Genomic DNA, 16,405 nt, shown 5'->3' with positions numbered 1-16,405 from the left:
GTTGAATCTTGTAATGTAATGTAACAGACATTTTCGCTCACTCTTCTCTGTCTAATGATATCCACTTCATAATGCGCGCTGGCTTTCCATGAAAGATGTAACGTAATGATCTTACACTGAAGATGGCCACGTGAGTCATTTTGCATTGGGTTTATTAAAAGACACTTCCTTATAAATGGTACCTGGCAATATATTTCCGCCATCCTTTTATAACTGTCAGTGTATAGGTTGTTGAGGATTTTAAGGTAATATTCATTAAGTTTAGGGTTTGTCCCCTCTGTATATGTATACTCTGTGATATGGTTGTTGAGGGTGGTTCTGAAAGGATAAGGTCTATCAATTGTGTACATTTAAGTGCGTGACAAGTGTTTCCTTTCGAGAAAAAGACTTCCCGCATTCCCTGCATGCATAAGGCTTTTCTCGCGTGTGCGTAAGGATATGGTTTTTGAGGGTGGTCCTATGAGTGAAAGATTTGCAGCCTCTGCTGCACGAAAATGGTCTCTCTCCGGTGTGTGTTCGAATGTGATCGGTGAGATGACCACCCTTTCGGAAACACTTGCCGCACACGCTGCACGCATAAGGTTTCTCTCCCGTGTGAGTGCGTGCGTGTTCTTCCAGGTTGTGCCTCTGGGTGAAACACTTGCTGCAGACATTGCATGAATAGGGTTTCTCCTTGGCGTGCGTAAGCATATGTCTGGTGACGTCAGAACTGTGAATAAAAGACTTGCTGCAGACACTGCAGGAATAAGGTTTCTCCTTGGTGTGCGTAAGCATGTGTCTGGTGACGTCAGAACTCTGAATGAAACACTTGGAGCAAATATTACATTCGTAAGGTTTCTCTCCCGAATGTGAGCGACTGTGCATAACGAGGTTGCCCTTTTGAGAGAAAGACTTGTTGCAAACGTCACAGGCATACGGTTTTTCTCCTGTGTGCGTTCTTACGTGGTCAACAATGCGGCTCTTTTTGGAAAAGCACTTGTTGCAAACATCACATGCATAAGGCTTGTCCCGTGAGTGAATGTGCATGTGTTCACTTAATGAATCACATCCAGAGAAGTACTTTTTACATATTCCGCATGAATAAGACTTCTCTCCTGAATGCGTTAACATGTGCTCACTGAGGGTTCTACTTTCAGTGAAAGTCTTAGCACACCCTTTGCATGAGTAAACTGTCTCTCTTGAACTCCCACACTCCTGATCACGGCGGTTTTCAATAGAAGAGTATGACTTTGAAGAAAACGTTTGTGCGCACAGTTCCCTATGTGCAGTGCCAATTTTCCTATTTTTTCTCACATTTTCCCTCTCCCCCATTGCACCAGAATTTTTTTCAATGCGCCCATTTCCTTTTCGTCTCTTCCCTTGTCTTTTAATCTTCAGCTCTTTTATCGTTCTGGAGGTTGTAGGCTGACAAGAAATATCACTTTCTTCATTTGACACAATGGTTTCCATAGACTCATCGTCTCCCACTGACAATTCAGCATCAACATCTGAATTTCTGGCAACATGATGAGTTTCGAGATGTTTGCTCAGCTCACTTTTGCTGTTGAATCCACCTCTGATGTTGAAGGTATGATATGATCTACTCTTTGCTCTGCGATAATTCTCTGGATTTATGTTAAAGCAATTACTTACCTCTTCCTTTTCTCCCATGACCGCCTCAGTGCCACTCCCTATTTTTTCTCTGCTTTCGATGCAGCTAAGGGTATCAGTGGTATTTAGTGCATCAAAACCACCTCTATCCTCAACAAAATTCATTCTGGCTCCATCTCCACTGATTTTAGATGTATGAATGTATTTCGTATAACATTGTCCATCATCAGGAAATAAGCACGCTGTTAACTTATCAGGATGAGAAGTGCCACATTCTTCAAAGTCATTTTCAATCACATTCGTTCCTTCCTCTGCACGAGAAGCTCCAGACTTGGATTCAAGGGGTGTCACTGAGGCTGAGGGAGGAAGATGGTCACAGCCTAGATCAATCCTTACATTTCTTTCTGCCAGCAGATATGGAGCTGAAGATATTCCCACGTGCGATATGACAGGAGCTGGTAGCCCTGAAAAAGAATTTTACATTAACATTATCACAGTTGTATATGAAAACTATATATTGGTGACATGATTCCTTCAAGTCCTTTTAGAATGATACAAAAGTTATTTTATTGATGTAGAGGTAGCTACTTCAAAGGATGATGAAATTAGTTGCTATATAGATTAAATTTAACCCTTTCCTGCCGGAGACTACGAAAGCAAAACTTAACCTAGCTACGAGTAGCATAAGAACATTTTAAAATCTCTATATGGAGCTCTTTTTTGGGCGTGAGTTGCCCGGGTACACTCGTCCCTCGGATTTGGGACCCAACTCAATTGGGCGCCCTGCCTCTCACCCGACCCTCGGACCCTTTCTTAGCGGGAGTCCGTGGTCAACTTATTATTTTACCGGTGTTTTTTATAAATAATTATTGATTACGATTTCTGAGAATTTACACTTACATAATAACAACTGACATCTTTTTAAGCATTGTGAAATTTTAAACGGGTTTCTAGCGTTGATAATAACCTAGTTAGATACTTTTCATTTTACAGAAGGTTAGATGTTTGGAGATTTTTAGAAGGTAAGGTGAGAAATTAGAGTGAGAATGCATTCTCGTATGGGCAGGCATAAGTACTAAGAAATAGGTTTAAGTGATAACGTTTTCATAGAAGTTGAGGATGCATTCAACAATAAAGGAAAAAGGGTAGGGAAAAAGGAATGCAAGCCTGAAAACCTATTAAAGAACTAGCACAATAGTATTTTGAGGATCGCTTTTCTTTGAATCGGAGAGGGCCATCGAAAAATTCGGCGAAAATGTCATTAGCGCTCAACACCTGGACTGTATGAATGCACGTGCGATATCATTGTGAGAGCGGAAGGTTTGGTTTTTCCGCGTACTTTACCCGAGACATCGTCAGGCAGCTGAGCACATGTTCTACCCAAAATGAGTAGCTAACAATAGGGCATACAACGCAGGTACGAAGTTGGATATACAAGTAACATTACTTTGGAATACCGGCGTATTAGTAATTACTCGGGGGAAATTGAATGGATCAGAAAATAAAAGGTATGTAATGTAGGAAGTTATTTGGATTGTAACATTCATGAGCGATAAAACAATAAAACAACAGCATCTCCCCTTTACATATTTTTCATCCCGTAAGATGAAAGAACAAGGTATTAAAGCATTCACATCAGAAGTTCGTTAAAAATAACACTAAAATTTCATTTGAAATTTGCCTACGCACAGAACAAAACGAAGAATTCATTACAATAAATAAAAAATTTGAGTTTGCAACAAATTATTCTTTGCAAAAACCATTGCCGTTTCAAGCACTTCACCGCAAGTTCCTGCTGTGGGAAGGATCATAAATGAGTGGGAGGGTCGGGCACGATTGCCTAAGGGGAGGCACAAGGCTCTCCCTAAGCTCGGTCTCCGGCCTGGCCTGAATACCACCGACCATAGCTACCGCTGCGGTCGCTTCCCATCCCCCACGACAGCTATACCCGACATCAGGTCGTCTGTGTAGAAAAGTTTGCGACAGCTATACCCGACGTCAGGTGTTCTGCATATAAAATGCCCGTCGGCTCCACCCGACGTCCGGTGCGAAAGGGCTAAGGAGAAGTAAAAAAGGTATAATTTCTCCTTATTACAATTTTCTTATAAAAGCCTCCTTTTAATTTTTTTTTTGGCAAAAATGGCAGAATTTATTGCTTTCCAGTTAGTACAATGATATTCAATTTTCTGAATTTTCCCATATAATATACCCATTTCCTAAATTTGCCCTCACAAGTCTATCTTAAACTGTAATTTTAAATTTCTCCTAAATTAATTTTCATACAGGCTTCTTGCAGTTTAATGAAAGCAAAGTAATAGTTTAGTTAGAAAATAACCCTGTAGCTACTGTCAGGGTGCAGGCTTATATGCTCACATGTTACTATGATGAAGAAGAAGTGGAATATGTCTACCAAGGTATAACGGAAGTTATCAAAGAGGGGAAGAAAATCTTATTATTTTAGGCGACTGGAATGCTGCGAATGTCAAGACGGAATGACAGCTGGGAAATATGAATTAGAAAATTGAAATGACCGCAAAGAAAGGCTACTTCAATTCTGCACTGAACATAGGCTAGTGATTGCCCACATTTTATTATAAAATCCTCCGCAAAGAAGATACACATGAAAGATGTCAGGAGACCTTAGAAGATACCAAATCGACTACATTCTAGTGAAATAAAAATTCAGGAACTAGGTGAAGGACTGCAAAAGCTACCCAGAGACAGATATCGACAGGTGATACAACTTAGTTATGATGAAAGTCCCCTAAAATTAAAAAAAGTTGAATAAAGCAGCAAAGAAAAATAAATGGCAGTGAGAGGAATTGAAGGAGATTCAGGATCAACTGGCTTTTAAAGAAGCTGTCGAAAATAGAATAGCGGAAAATACGTTCAATAAATCAGTGGAAGAGAGTTGGAAAACCCTTACAAGTGGTCTGCAGGCAGCAGCTACGGAAGTTCTTGCAAAAAGAAAAGGCATCATGAAAAGCCCATGGATCACACAGGAAGTATTGGATCTCGTTGAAGAAATGAAATACAAGGCTGGGAAAACAGAGGAAGGGCCGATTTGTAACAAGAAAGTAAGGAACGAAATATGTAATAAAGTGAGGAAAGCTAGAGAAGCATGGATGAAAAATATTCGTGAAGATGTACAAAACAATCTTAAACATGGAAAAGTAGAGGCCGTCTACAGGATAGTGGGGAACCACATAAAGGAATCACAATTCATAAGACTAAAAGAGCAGAGAACTGCAATGATTTAAGGACCATGAAACTGACCACACATTAGTTGAAGATACCGGCAAGGATCATTTATAGATAGAAGCATAGAGCACAGAGCAGAAAAGTACATGGATGAGGACCAATTTGGATTCTGAAAAAAACATAAACAAGGGAAGCAATATTAGCTCTTAGGCTGCTCATAGAGAAGAGAATGGAGAAGAACAAACCAACGTTCATTCTTAGAGAAGGCATTTGATAAGGTGGATTGGAACACAATGCTTGGAATCCTAAAAGAAATTGGAGTTCTTTATACCATCATCACTGGTCAACAATCCTAGGATTGGTTTGACGCAGCTCTCCACTCAGTTCTCCTATCAGCTAATCTTTTCACTCCTACGTATTTCTTCTCTTTCACATCTCTCTTTACTTGTTCCATATATTTTGTTCGAGGTCTTCCTTTTCCATTCTTGCCTTCCACCTGTCCTTCGACGATTGTCTTTATCAGGCCATCATGTCTCAAGATGTGGCCTATAAGGTTGTTCCGTCTTCTTATTAACCTTTTCCCTACCGTACACGTATATATACGTGTGGACGTTTCCTGACCCGGGAGACCACGGGCGTATATGTACGTGTGAGATTTTCCCGGTCAAGAAAACGAAACCCGTATATATACGTTTTCTAGCCCTCCCCCTTTCAGGACGGTCGTGGGTTTAGGTCGCCTTTGTCTCGGGACCCAACGCTTCGGGGTTTAGGATTAACCCTCCGAATCCGGGAGCAGGTACCCGGGCCCTTCGTCTTTTATAACCCCTCTCAGCGGTAAGGGACAGCGGTCATACAATTGTTTATAGAGTCAATTTTCGAAATAAATATTTGTTCATTTCTCAAGAAATATAAACTAAGAAATGAATTGTTTGTCTTTTGAGCAGCGTTTACAAATTTTAAACGAAATTCTACGATAACTATTAACTTATACCTCGATTTCAGTGTAATTATCATATTACGACTGATAATTCTTAACCGAAATTTTTTAAATATTTTTTTGCGTAATTTGTTGAATTTTATTCAAGTTTTCTTGAGAAATACTTCCTGTAAAGTCAATTTCCATTTTCTTGTTTCACCACTGCACTAAATTTTCGGAAAAGAAAATTTAAAAAAATTCTAAAATTGTCGAGTTTTCAGATAGATCTGCCTTACAGCCAGAAGAGAAAGAATCAAAATTATATATCTTCGGCGATAAATCTTTGGCTCGCCAAACTGTGCCTTTATCACTTATCTTCCTTTTCTTGGGAGCATTTTCCTCCGCATCGGACGAGGAATCATCAGACGTAGCCGCGGAGAAGTGCAGCTCCCGCGATATCCTGGATGTCGAGGGCAGCGATATAGATGTCAATTCACCGGCAACCTCCGTTCCCAGATCATCGTCCTCGGAATCGAAGCACAGGTCTCCATCATCACTACCACTGCGGGTCAAAATCTCCAATATCTGTTCATCCGTTTTCAATCTCTTCGCCATGATTCCAGCCGCAGCAAACAGAGATTAAAAAACACTGGCGGTACACTGCCAATTTCTCACGACGAATACAGTAAAGTTATCACTCGCAGAATGAGAACCACAAACGTTTGAACCCAAGAACGACTGAAACAGAAGTGAAGAGAAACTTTATAATCAAAAAGAATTGTGGGTATGTGAACGAGAATGAACTTAACCCATTCTGAGAAATACGTTTCTATACTGATGGGTGGAATTCCAAAGAAGGTCTTCATGAGTTATTTCAGCCCGTGGTGGAGCGTATTTTCCAAACAAAATGAGGGATTTAAAAAATTCCGAGAAAAAATATAATTATACTGATTGATGCAATTCCAGAGAAGCTTCACAGGTGTTCTGAATGCCCGAGTGGAGCGTACTTTCCAAGGGATACCAAGGTTGCCCTGTGACAGACAAAGAGCTTTTCTTGCAAGGATTTTTTTACCTCGAGTAATGCATTTCGGAGAAATAGCTAATGAGATTTTTGGAAGGGTTTGAATTCGATAAGAAAAATTTTAGGAGCATATATTTGGCATTGAAATTTATGCATTGATTGATTGATGCATTAAATCCGTTAAAATTGACCGTAGAACTTCGTTTAAAATTTGACAATGCTCAGAAAAAAATGAGGAATTCAATTCAAAGTCTGCAATTTACGTGCAAGCAACAATTATCCATTTAAAAAATCCATATAAGCAATCCATAAGTTGACCGCGAACCAATGCCGCAGGTATGGTCGTAAACCCGGAAAGGAGGGAGCACATCAACCCTCGCTGCCCGGGATAATGCGGAGTCCCCGCTGCGAGGGGGCGAAAAAGGTTGGAGCTCGGAGGGTGTAATAATCCGCTAGACCCTTCTTAACGAATGCCCTCAAAACTGCTCCGTACCACGAGAAGGAAGAGTTTCTTGGGGCTCGGTACAGCAGTCATGCTAAGACGAAAACTCGGCGGTCTCGAAAGGGCTAAGGTTTTCATGAGGCTTCTCTTCTCTCCTACCCTTCTTAGGACTTCCTCGTTACTAACTCGGTCGATCAATTTGATTTTCATCATTCTTCTGTAGCACCACATTTCAAAGGCCTCTATCCTTGCTTTCTCCGCTGCGGTCATTGCCCATGCCTCACTTCCGTATAGGAGCATACTCCAGATGTAGGTTCTTATAAATTGTTTCTTTACATCCATATTTAAGTTTCCCGCTGTAAGCAGGTCTCTCTTCTGGTGGAATGCTCTCTTCGCCTGGGCTATTCTGCTGATAATTTCTTTCTTGCTTCTCCCGTCACTAGTTATCTTGCTTCCCAAATGAGAGAATTCATCCACTTCTATCAGTTTTTGCCTCCCTATTTTAATGTTGGTCTTGACTTCTTCTCTTCTGCTGCATACTAAGATCTTAATTTCTTCGTGCTTATTTTCAGTTGATATCTACTCATTACCCTACCCATATTAATCAGAATATTTTTCAAATCCTCTGTTTCTGCTATAACGGCTATGTCATCGGCAAATATTAGCATGCTTATTTTTTCTCCATGGATATTCACTCCCAATGCCTTTTCTTTGATTTCCTTAATGGCTTTTTCAATGTAAACGTTGAAAATTTCGGGTGACAATGTACAGCCTTGTCGCACTTCTTTCTTCTATAATGACAGAAAAATCACCAACAGTTTATGCAAAAACCAAACAGCGGTGATAAAATCAGGGCCCAGCTGTGACAAAGCAAGAATTAGGAAAGGAGTGAGGCAATACTGTGCTTTGTCACCTGTAATTTTCAACATTTACATCGAAAAAGCAATTAATGAAATCAAAGAAAAGGTGTTGGTGCTGTAATGAAGTATAGTGGACTGTATCACTATAATTTTACTTTGCTGCAATTCACATCTCAGGATTCTAAGAACAAAGAATACATTTGCACTGATTCACTAATAAGGGAGCATGGAATCTGCCCAACCTCTCCCTGCCATCGTTCAGGCGTGACTTCCTCCCAGCACTATCTCACACCACATCAGTGCCACAAACGTTCAGAGTCCGAACAAAAGGCTTTGGGAGTGAATATCCACAGAGAAAAAATAAGCATGCTAAGATTTGCCGATGACATCCCCCGTAGCAGAAACAGAGAGGGATTTGAAAATGTAAATCAGGGTAGGGAAATGAATAAATATCAACGGAAAATAAACACAAAGAATACAAGGATATTTACGTAACAGAAGAGAAGAAGTCAAGAAAAAACATTTCAATAGGGAAGCAAACACTGGTGGAGGTGGATGAATTCTGTTATTTTGGAAGCAGGATCATTAGCGATGGGAGAAGCAAGAAAGAAATTATGAGCAGAATAGCCCATGCAAGGAGAGCATTCCACCTTATGGTGATCTGCTAACAGCTGAAAATTTAAACATGGATGTAAGGAAACAGTTTATAAGAACCTGCACTTGGAGTATGCTCCTATATGGAAGTGAAGCATGGACAAAGACAGCAGCGGAGAAAGCAAGGATGGAGTCCTTGGAAATGTGCTACAGAAGAATGATGAGGGTCAAACTGACCGACCAAGTTAGTAATGAGGAAGTCCTGAGAAGAGTAGGAGAGAAGAGAAGCCTCATAAAACCTTAATACGAGAAGACCTCGTAAGAAAACGGAACAACCTTATAGGCCGATATTCATATTCAGTGGAACTTAGTACTAAGTACGTACTTTCCTCCTTAGCACGACGATTTCTCCTGGTTCCGGTACCATCCGAGGAAACACAGGTAAAACTTTATTTGGTTAATAAACCTGAAATTGTGGCGCTTTCCTGTGTATTACGCTCAATGTTTTGCCATAGAGCAACCCGCAAGTTGTTTCCTAGTATTTTCCGAGTGTGTAAACCTCCAAATTCATTAATTACTGAATTATTATCAAACATTGACCTTTTTACACTCATGCCACATCTCTCTTTCTATAGCAGTGGTGCATCAAAATGCATTTCTCAGCGTGAAGAGTACGCACGTCATTGCTTGACAAGTAATGCAGGAGCTGATGATGCTTTGGATCGCCATGCGAAACACTTAACGCAAAAATACTCGATCATGATAAAAAAAATAGAAAGCACACTACATTGAACAACATTTTTAGAGAATTTCAACAGTAGATTATAAAATTCTGCTTATAGTAATCTCTATTTGTCTTACTAATCGTGATATCAATATCGATTCATCAATTGATATATTCATTGATATGGGTTCATTCCGAGAATGAATATGAATGGATGTTGCCGGGATTTACGGTTAAGAAAATGTTGCAATATTTTTATGATTTTTAAAACAACCAATTCATTTACTCAGGGTTATCGTCATTTTCTACGAATGATCTCTGAGAAAGAAGAAATGACCTAGCTTCAATTTGGAACGCAGTAGGAGTTGATGGCTGTGCATAAATCGCAAGTGGGAAATGTTGATTTATCTACGGGGGCAAAGAATATAATTACAGACTGCTATTCTTCAATTTATTTATTGCGAGGGAACATTGGTTAGCCAAAATTTCATTTAATTATCTCATAGAGAAGAGATGATGAAATTATTACTCCTTCGCAACTGTTAATTCTTTTATTTTTCTATATGAAGCGTATTGGCTCTCTTCAGACCCTTCTTTGTTGAAATTAGTCGCGAGTTATCGTTTTGGAGCTACTGCAATAGCAGCCTCCTTCGACCTGTGAACCCACCCAAAGTTCCTTGATCCAGGAAATTTTACAGGTAGTGAGTTTTGAGTTTTTTAAGCATTTTAGTAGTCATATGTTCAACATTAGAACCCTGAAAATTCGAATCTCGATATCTGGAAACTCCGGGAAAATTGACAACCCTTACCGATTTTTTCCTCACAGTCATAACGAATTTTTGAGAGGGCTCGGGCCCCATCAGGTCCCATGGAGTCGGCGCCACTGGTACTAATCTAATAAGGACCATGAACCTGATACTCCTGATACTTTATGTCCTGTGTTGACTGCGACTGGGGAAGAGCTGGAAAGTTGGGCCTTCGTATGAGGGGCTGAGGGTATCACTCCCCATTCCACTTTCTGCGACGTTGCCGTTGTTGGGAAGGCGGAGCGGGGTGAGGGGAGGTAAGAAATTCGAATTGGCCCTAATCACGTCCTTCGCCGCCATTTTAGGCCTGCAGTACTCCACGGTGTACCCATTTTAGGCCACGCAAATTAACATAGATACGTGGGTCTCAAGGTATTTTGTATAACAAAAGTGCAGCCACAGATTGTTTGTTTTAGAATTTTTATATTTCAGCTTGGAGTCAAGTTATAATTGGCCACAGTCCAACTTGATTTTCTGAAAAACCTGAGGACGTATTACTATTTATTTCCTTCCTATATGTGAATACGCGTCTCCTAAATACAATAAAGAAAACCGCAAGTCTCTATCTCTTCTAGTTGTTCCGCAATTGAGTGGTATGTGACCTCCGGCAGAGGGAAAAAACGATCGGCATCGGTCGCCCAGAGTGGCTCCCAGCCGTCACTACCATAACGCCTCAACGGTTAAGCTGCAAAATAATGTGAAGGCACTTCCAAAGGGGAACGGTTACTGCCCCTAAACTTACCTCCTGTGGCCAGATGGATAAAACTAGCAGCTAGAAACATTATATAACTACATAAAGTTAGCATGACACCCACTATTAATCCTATGTTTGGTAAAATATTTTACTCAAATCAAACTCATACTCAAATATTTGGTAAAATATTAGAGTATGTATTCTGTAAAAGGCTCATTGACTATCTTGATAAGCATAACATAATATCACTCCATCAATATGGCTTTCAGCAGGGAAAATCGACAGAATTGGCTCTATTTAATGCAATTGATAATATTACACAGGAAATAAATAGTAAAAATAAGGTAATGGGGATATTTTTTTACATGAGCCGAGCATTTGATGCTGTGGATCATGACATATTGCTAAAAAAAATGTGAATCAATGGGTATTAGGGGCATTCCTCTAAATTGGCTTGAGACACATCTTTATGGAAGAAAACAGAAAGTAGCGTAGAGGAAAGATGGGACAGTCTGAGCGAAAAATCCACAGAGAAAAAATCATTCGCCTTGACCGGGATTCGAACCCGGATCCCTCGATTTCCGGCCAAGTGCTTTAGCCAGTTAAGCTACTGAGGCGTCATTCATCCATGTGGAAATTTGTGGACTATACCGGACAAGGTGGTATGGACTGCTGCGCACGATTTGGACTGCTCGTCGCATAATATGCGCAGCAGTCCATACCACCTTGTCCGGTATAGTCCACAAATTTCCACAGGGATGAATGACGCCTCGGTAGCTTAACTGGCTAAAGCACTCGGCCGGAAATCGAGGGATCCGGGTTCGAATCCCGGTCAAGGCGAATGATTTTTTCTCTGTGGATTTTTCGCACAATTGTGCATTGCGGGTGACTCCCGTAAAAGTTATCACCGTGGCTAGCCCCGGTATACTTAAATGGGACAGTCTATTTCTCCTCCACGTTAGAAGTCAAAAAGGGTGTACCACAGAGGTCAGTGTTGGGTCCTCTTCTCTTTCTAATATTCATCAATAACCCACCCAATAAAATTGTAACCCAAGATAATAAGTGTGTGTTATATGCAGATGATGTAACCATCTTATCAAAAAGAAAAAATATGACCGTGTTAATTGATTCCAGTCAATATATAATAAAATGCTTGCAAACTTGGTGTGATGTCAATGAACTAAGGCTAAATGATGATAAAACCCAAAAGATTTTGTTTTCTGCTGGGCACAGCCCAAAGGACAATGATCTACTGCAATGTAAAAATAATTATCTTAATGATATGGAGTGTGTAAAGTTTCTTGGAATGTATGTGAATAGAAATATGAAGTGGGATGCACATTTAGAGCACCTATGTAAAAAACTGAATACAGTGCTCTATCTTATATCTGTACTAAAGCATTGTGTAAGCCAGTATGTTCTGAAAACCCTCTATTATGGATTATTCTACACTAGAATTTCATATGGAATTGTAATATGGGGATATACCTCCCTAATACATCATTTGTTTATTATACAAAATAAATTAGTGAGAAGTATGTGCAAACTAAAGTGTCGAGCTCATTGTCGCCCTTTTTTTATAAGCCTTAAATTACTCACTGTACCTTGTGTATATATATATCAGAGTGTCATATATGTAAAAAGGTATAAGGGTAGTTTTATCATGAATAATAGCATACATTCCTACGAAACCAGGAGATGTAATGACGTTCACGTCAAACAATCAAACCTACCTCTGGTATCTAGAGGGCCTGAGTTCATGTGTACTAAATTGTATAATAACTTACCTGTATATATTAAAATTATAGAAAGTATTAATGTTTTTAAAATGAGTGTCTCAGTTTACTTATTAGAGAAGTGTTTTTATAGCATTAAAGAGTATCTTCAATGTGAAATGTAACATTTTTTTATGTGAATTTGTTAATTTCGACGTGCCCTATATACTTGTGTTATGATTGTATCATGATATAATGTGTCCTTTGGGCAAATAAATATTATTATTATTATTATTATTATTATTATTATTATTATTATGCAGTTATAATAACAAACTCCTACCAAAGGGTGGTTTCCTATCATATTTTTACGGCCTAAATCGAAAGATTATTACTCCTGGAGTACACATTTCACGTTTTTCCATTTTTCAATGATGATATCTATTTTTCACGATTGAATGAGAAGTTAAAATTTTCAAGCAAGCGAAAGTGCGATGGCTAGGTATGAATGCTAGGAAAACCCCGTGTGACGTCATTCTGGTTCCCGATTTTGCCATGTGAGGTGACCTTAGGGCGAGGCTTTGAGCGCTGATACGATGCAGGCTGCTAACAGGCAGCGCTTGGCTTAAATAAGGATTATTAATACCCTATCAAATGAAAGAAACTTGACCTTAGAAAGAAAATGAAAGACACTTGAAATGACCTTAGGCAGTTTTAACAGGTGATTATTAATACATGTTCCCCTGAGCTCTGTACCTCATGCATGCATTGGTAATCTCAGACGATGTAAAACACATATCTACTCGTATAGAAACTAGGTCCCTGTGACGTCACGTGGAGTTGCATCGCATGGGCATCAATCTGGCCTTTTTTTTAATGCGGTTAAAATTGACTATTGCCATTCGTCTGAATAGGGAATTTTAAAACCAAATAATTTGTATATAATGAATACACTAATGGTGGGTAAAGAATCGCACTCAATACCTTTCGTTTTCTTTGATGAAGGAAACTACCCTATTATGGGATTGAAATCAAGTTCCAATGATTCTAAGACATAGTAATTTCATTTCTGGAGCATACCCTTCAAGCCTATATTATGTCAACAAAGTTTTCATAATAATTGCCTCTTGAATAATCTTACGGGCATTGAAAGATCCAGGGAAGTGTGAGTACTCGAAATGGCATTGAAGGAGGTAGGGAGTCTGTAAAAAGTGATCTCTGATTTAGAGAAAGATGGAATTTAGGTTGGTGTAGTAGGTGGTAATTACGGAAGGAGCGGTTGGGAATGTGAGGTGAAAAGAAAGGCAACATATCTGAGGATCGGAACTTGCCATTTAAGGCATTGTAAATGAAGGAAATGTCGTGGAAATTCCTAAGAGAGGATAGTGGGACCAATGATAGGGCATACATTACTTCAGAGAGAGAAGAATTACGGAGGTATTCATTCAAAATGTGGTATGTGGGTGATTTGATCCCCACATGCTTGAGCTGCCTTGTGCTTCTTTCACTACCACGCTCCTTCAAAATACAAACCGGAATTCGAAAATTAGACCGTTTTCCAATTCGCAATTATTCACCCTCCGTGCACTTTTCGATCGTCAACTTACGGATGTGACGACAGCAAGGGTGGATCCAATTGGCGAGGGCGCAATGGAACGAAGGGTAATTGAGCAACGGAGCGCGGGTGCTCCCTCACTACCTTCCCCTCGTAGGAAGTGGACGCCAAAATGGCGGCAATGGAAAACTCGGAAATCTTGAACTGGAGTTGTAAGTAATTTTTTGTTTATTATGAGAAGAGAGAGCCTCCAATCGGTGCCAGAAAAGTCAAAATACTAAGCAGTCTAAATTACAAACGTAAACAAACCGAGAAGTAGGGTGAAATGAATTCTTTAATCAACCACAAGATGTCCTAACCCGACCCTGCGCTTCACATTTCGTTACTGCCAATAGTTCGCATTATTTCCGTTCACACCTTATGGCGCCAGTAGAGCATTTGTAAGGGAGCAGGGTGCAAGGGAGAAAGGGAAGGAGGGAATGAGTGCATACTACGTGGATTGGAAAACGGCCTTACATGATTCGGTTTGTCCTTCATGAAATCACAATACATGTTTCACCATCTCTCTCGTGTACCTCATTATCACTGATTACTGATTTCTTAGTTGGTACACATGCCACGTGCAAATAGATGTACTACCCGAGTGAGAGTTTCACAGAATCTACTGGAAGAATAAGGTATCTCGTTTGTGTATACATAAGTGCGTGACAAGATGGCTCTTTCGAGGGAAAGACACCCCACACTCCATGCATGTATAAGTTCTTCTCGCTTGTGTGTAAGGATATGGTCACAGAGCAGGGATATACAGAGAGGACAAAACGGCTGAATGAGGTAATCAGCTCATTGCGCATTTCACCATGTTCTAAATAAGGAAACGTGGCTTGAGTTGCTATTTGGTTGCTATCATTCGCAGTGTTCGCATTCGCAGCTTGGCGCAGTGTTGTCGCACAAATTTTTTCAATTCCCCCACTCTTCAATGCTTTCACTTAGTGTGCTAGTTTTTTAAAGAAACGTGGAAAATGAAGGAAGTGGTAAGTAAGACGAGAACAAAAGGTTTTGCTTGGTGTTCAGCCATTAACTGCAAAAACAATGCAGGCGTGACGGAAGCAGAGTTGAGTTTCTTCAGTTTCCCTAATGACCCTGTGAGGTAAGTAGTTTCATATTTTTTCTGAGTTACATTGCTGATCGAAGAAACTAAACTTTTATTCGAGTATTATGTTGCATGCGAAATGGAACTGTCAAAAAAGTTTAATAAGAACTTGTGGTGTTGGCACAGGTCCTAGGAATGGGTGATTTGATGTCGTCGGTCGGATTTAGAAAATAAGACTCAGTTATTTACATAATAACTGCCGGATTTGTGCATGCGATTTGGCGTTCCTTGCTCTACCTTTATTTTCAAAGAAATAATTAGGCCACTTTGAATTTTAAACCCTCTTTTTTCGGTGGATGGTAAGTCGTTAGCATTATTTGGTTTGAATTTACCGCATAATTTTACTTATTTTCAGTGTGGCCGCCGTGCGATTTTCACTACAGAGAAACGTATGGTACAGCCACCTAATGTCCCCTCTGTACATACCTTCTCTGTGATATGGTTGTTGAGGGTGGTGCTGGAAGGATAAGGTCTATCACTTGTGTACATTCAAGTGCATGACAAGATGGCTCTTTCGACAGAAAAACTTCCCACTTTCCCTGCATGAATGAGGCCTTTCTCACTCATTTCATTTCTGAAGCATGCCTTCTGGACATTCTTTCTTCAACTGTTATAAATGCAGCATAGAGAAAATAAAGAGTTTTCTAAGCATTTGGCCCGAGTAGTTAAATATACAACAATTTCCGCAAAATTTTTTTAAAGGACGACCATTAAAAATACAGATGCCCACAAAAAAGTAAGTAAATATAACTCTCCTCCCCTATCCAATTGGCACTTATATTGAAGAAAACAGAAAATATGGATGGATGACTAATTCAGGTTCTTAATCCTTCACAACCAGTTACAATAAGCCTTATCTGTGCACTGATATTTGTAGCCCATGGAAGCACTTCCCCACTGCTTCCATTGTGGATGATTGGGCGGTGGTGCGAAATTGTCAATTATTTCTCTGGTCAGAGTAAAAATTTGCTAAATAAAAGGATAAACATGTACATCCTCCACAATTATAAACATCAATTCCTCCATGTTTAGAGATGTTTGCAAGCCCTTGATAGTACTCACCTATTTCCTCTGTAGAAGACTTTGTACACATGTGTTGGTCAAGGACCTTCCTAGCAGTGACGGACTTGATGCTGA

At 39.8% G+C, this 16,405-nt stretch overlaps 1 protein-coding gene across 1 annotated transcript in view; it reads right to left on the bottom strand.

The window, feature by feature from the left end:
* Positions 1-336: 336 nt before the first annotated feature.
* Positions 337-16,405, bottom strand: part of LOC124172062 — a 50,484-nt gene continuing 34,415 nt past the window's right edge. Inside the window, exon 10 of the mRNA XM_046551469.1 lies at positions 337-2,054. Coding sequence (XP_046407425.1) covers positions 337-2,054 — 1,718 coding nt within the window. The remainder of the gene's footprint in view (positions 2,055-16,405) is intronic.

The sequence above is a fragment of the Ischnura elegans genome, assembly GCF_921293095.1.
Source record: "Ischnura elegans chromosome 13 unlocalized genomic scaffold, ioIscEleg1.1 SUPER_13_unloc_1, whole genome shotgun sequence".
Classification (NCBI taxonomy): domain Eukaryota; kingdom Metazoa; phylum Arthropoda; class Insecta; order Odonata; family Coenagrionidae; genus Ischnura; species Ischnura elegans.
Note: the sequence above shows the minus strand (reverse complement) of the source record. Positions and strands in the feature narration are given on the sequence as shown.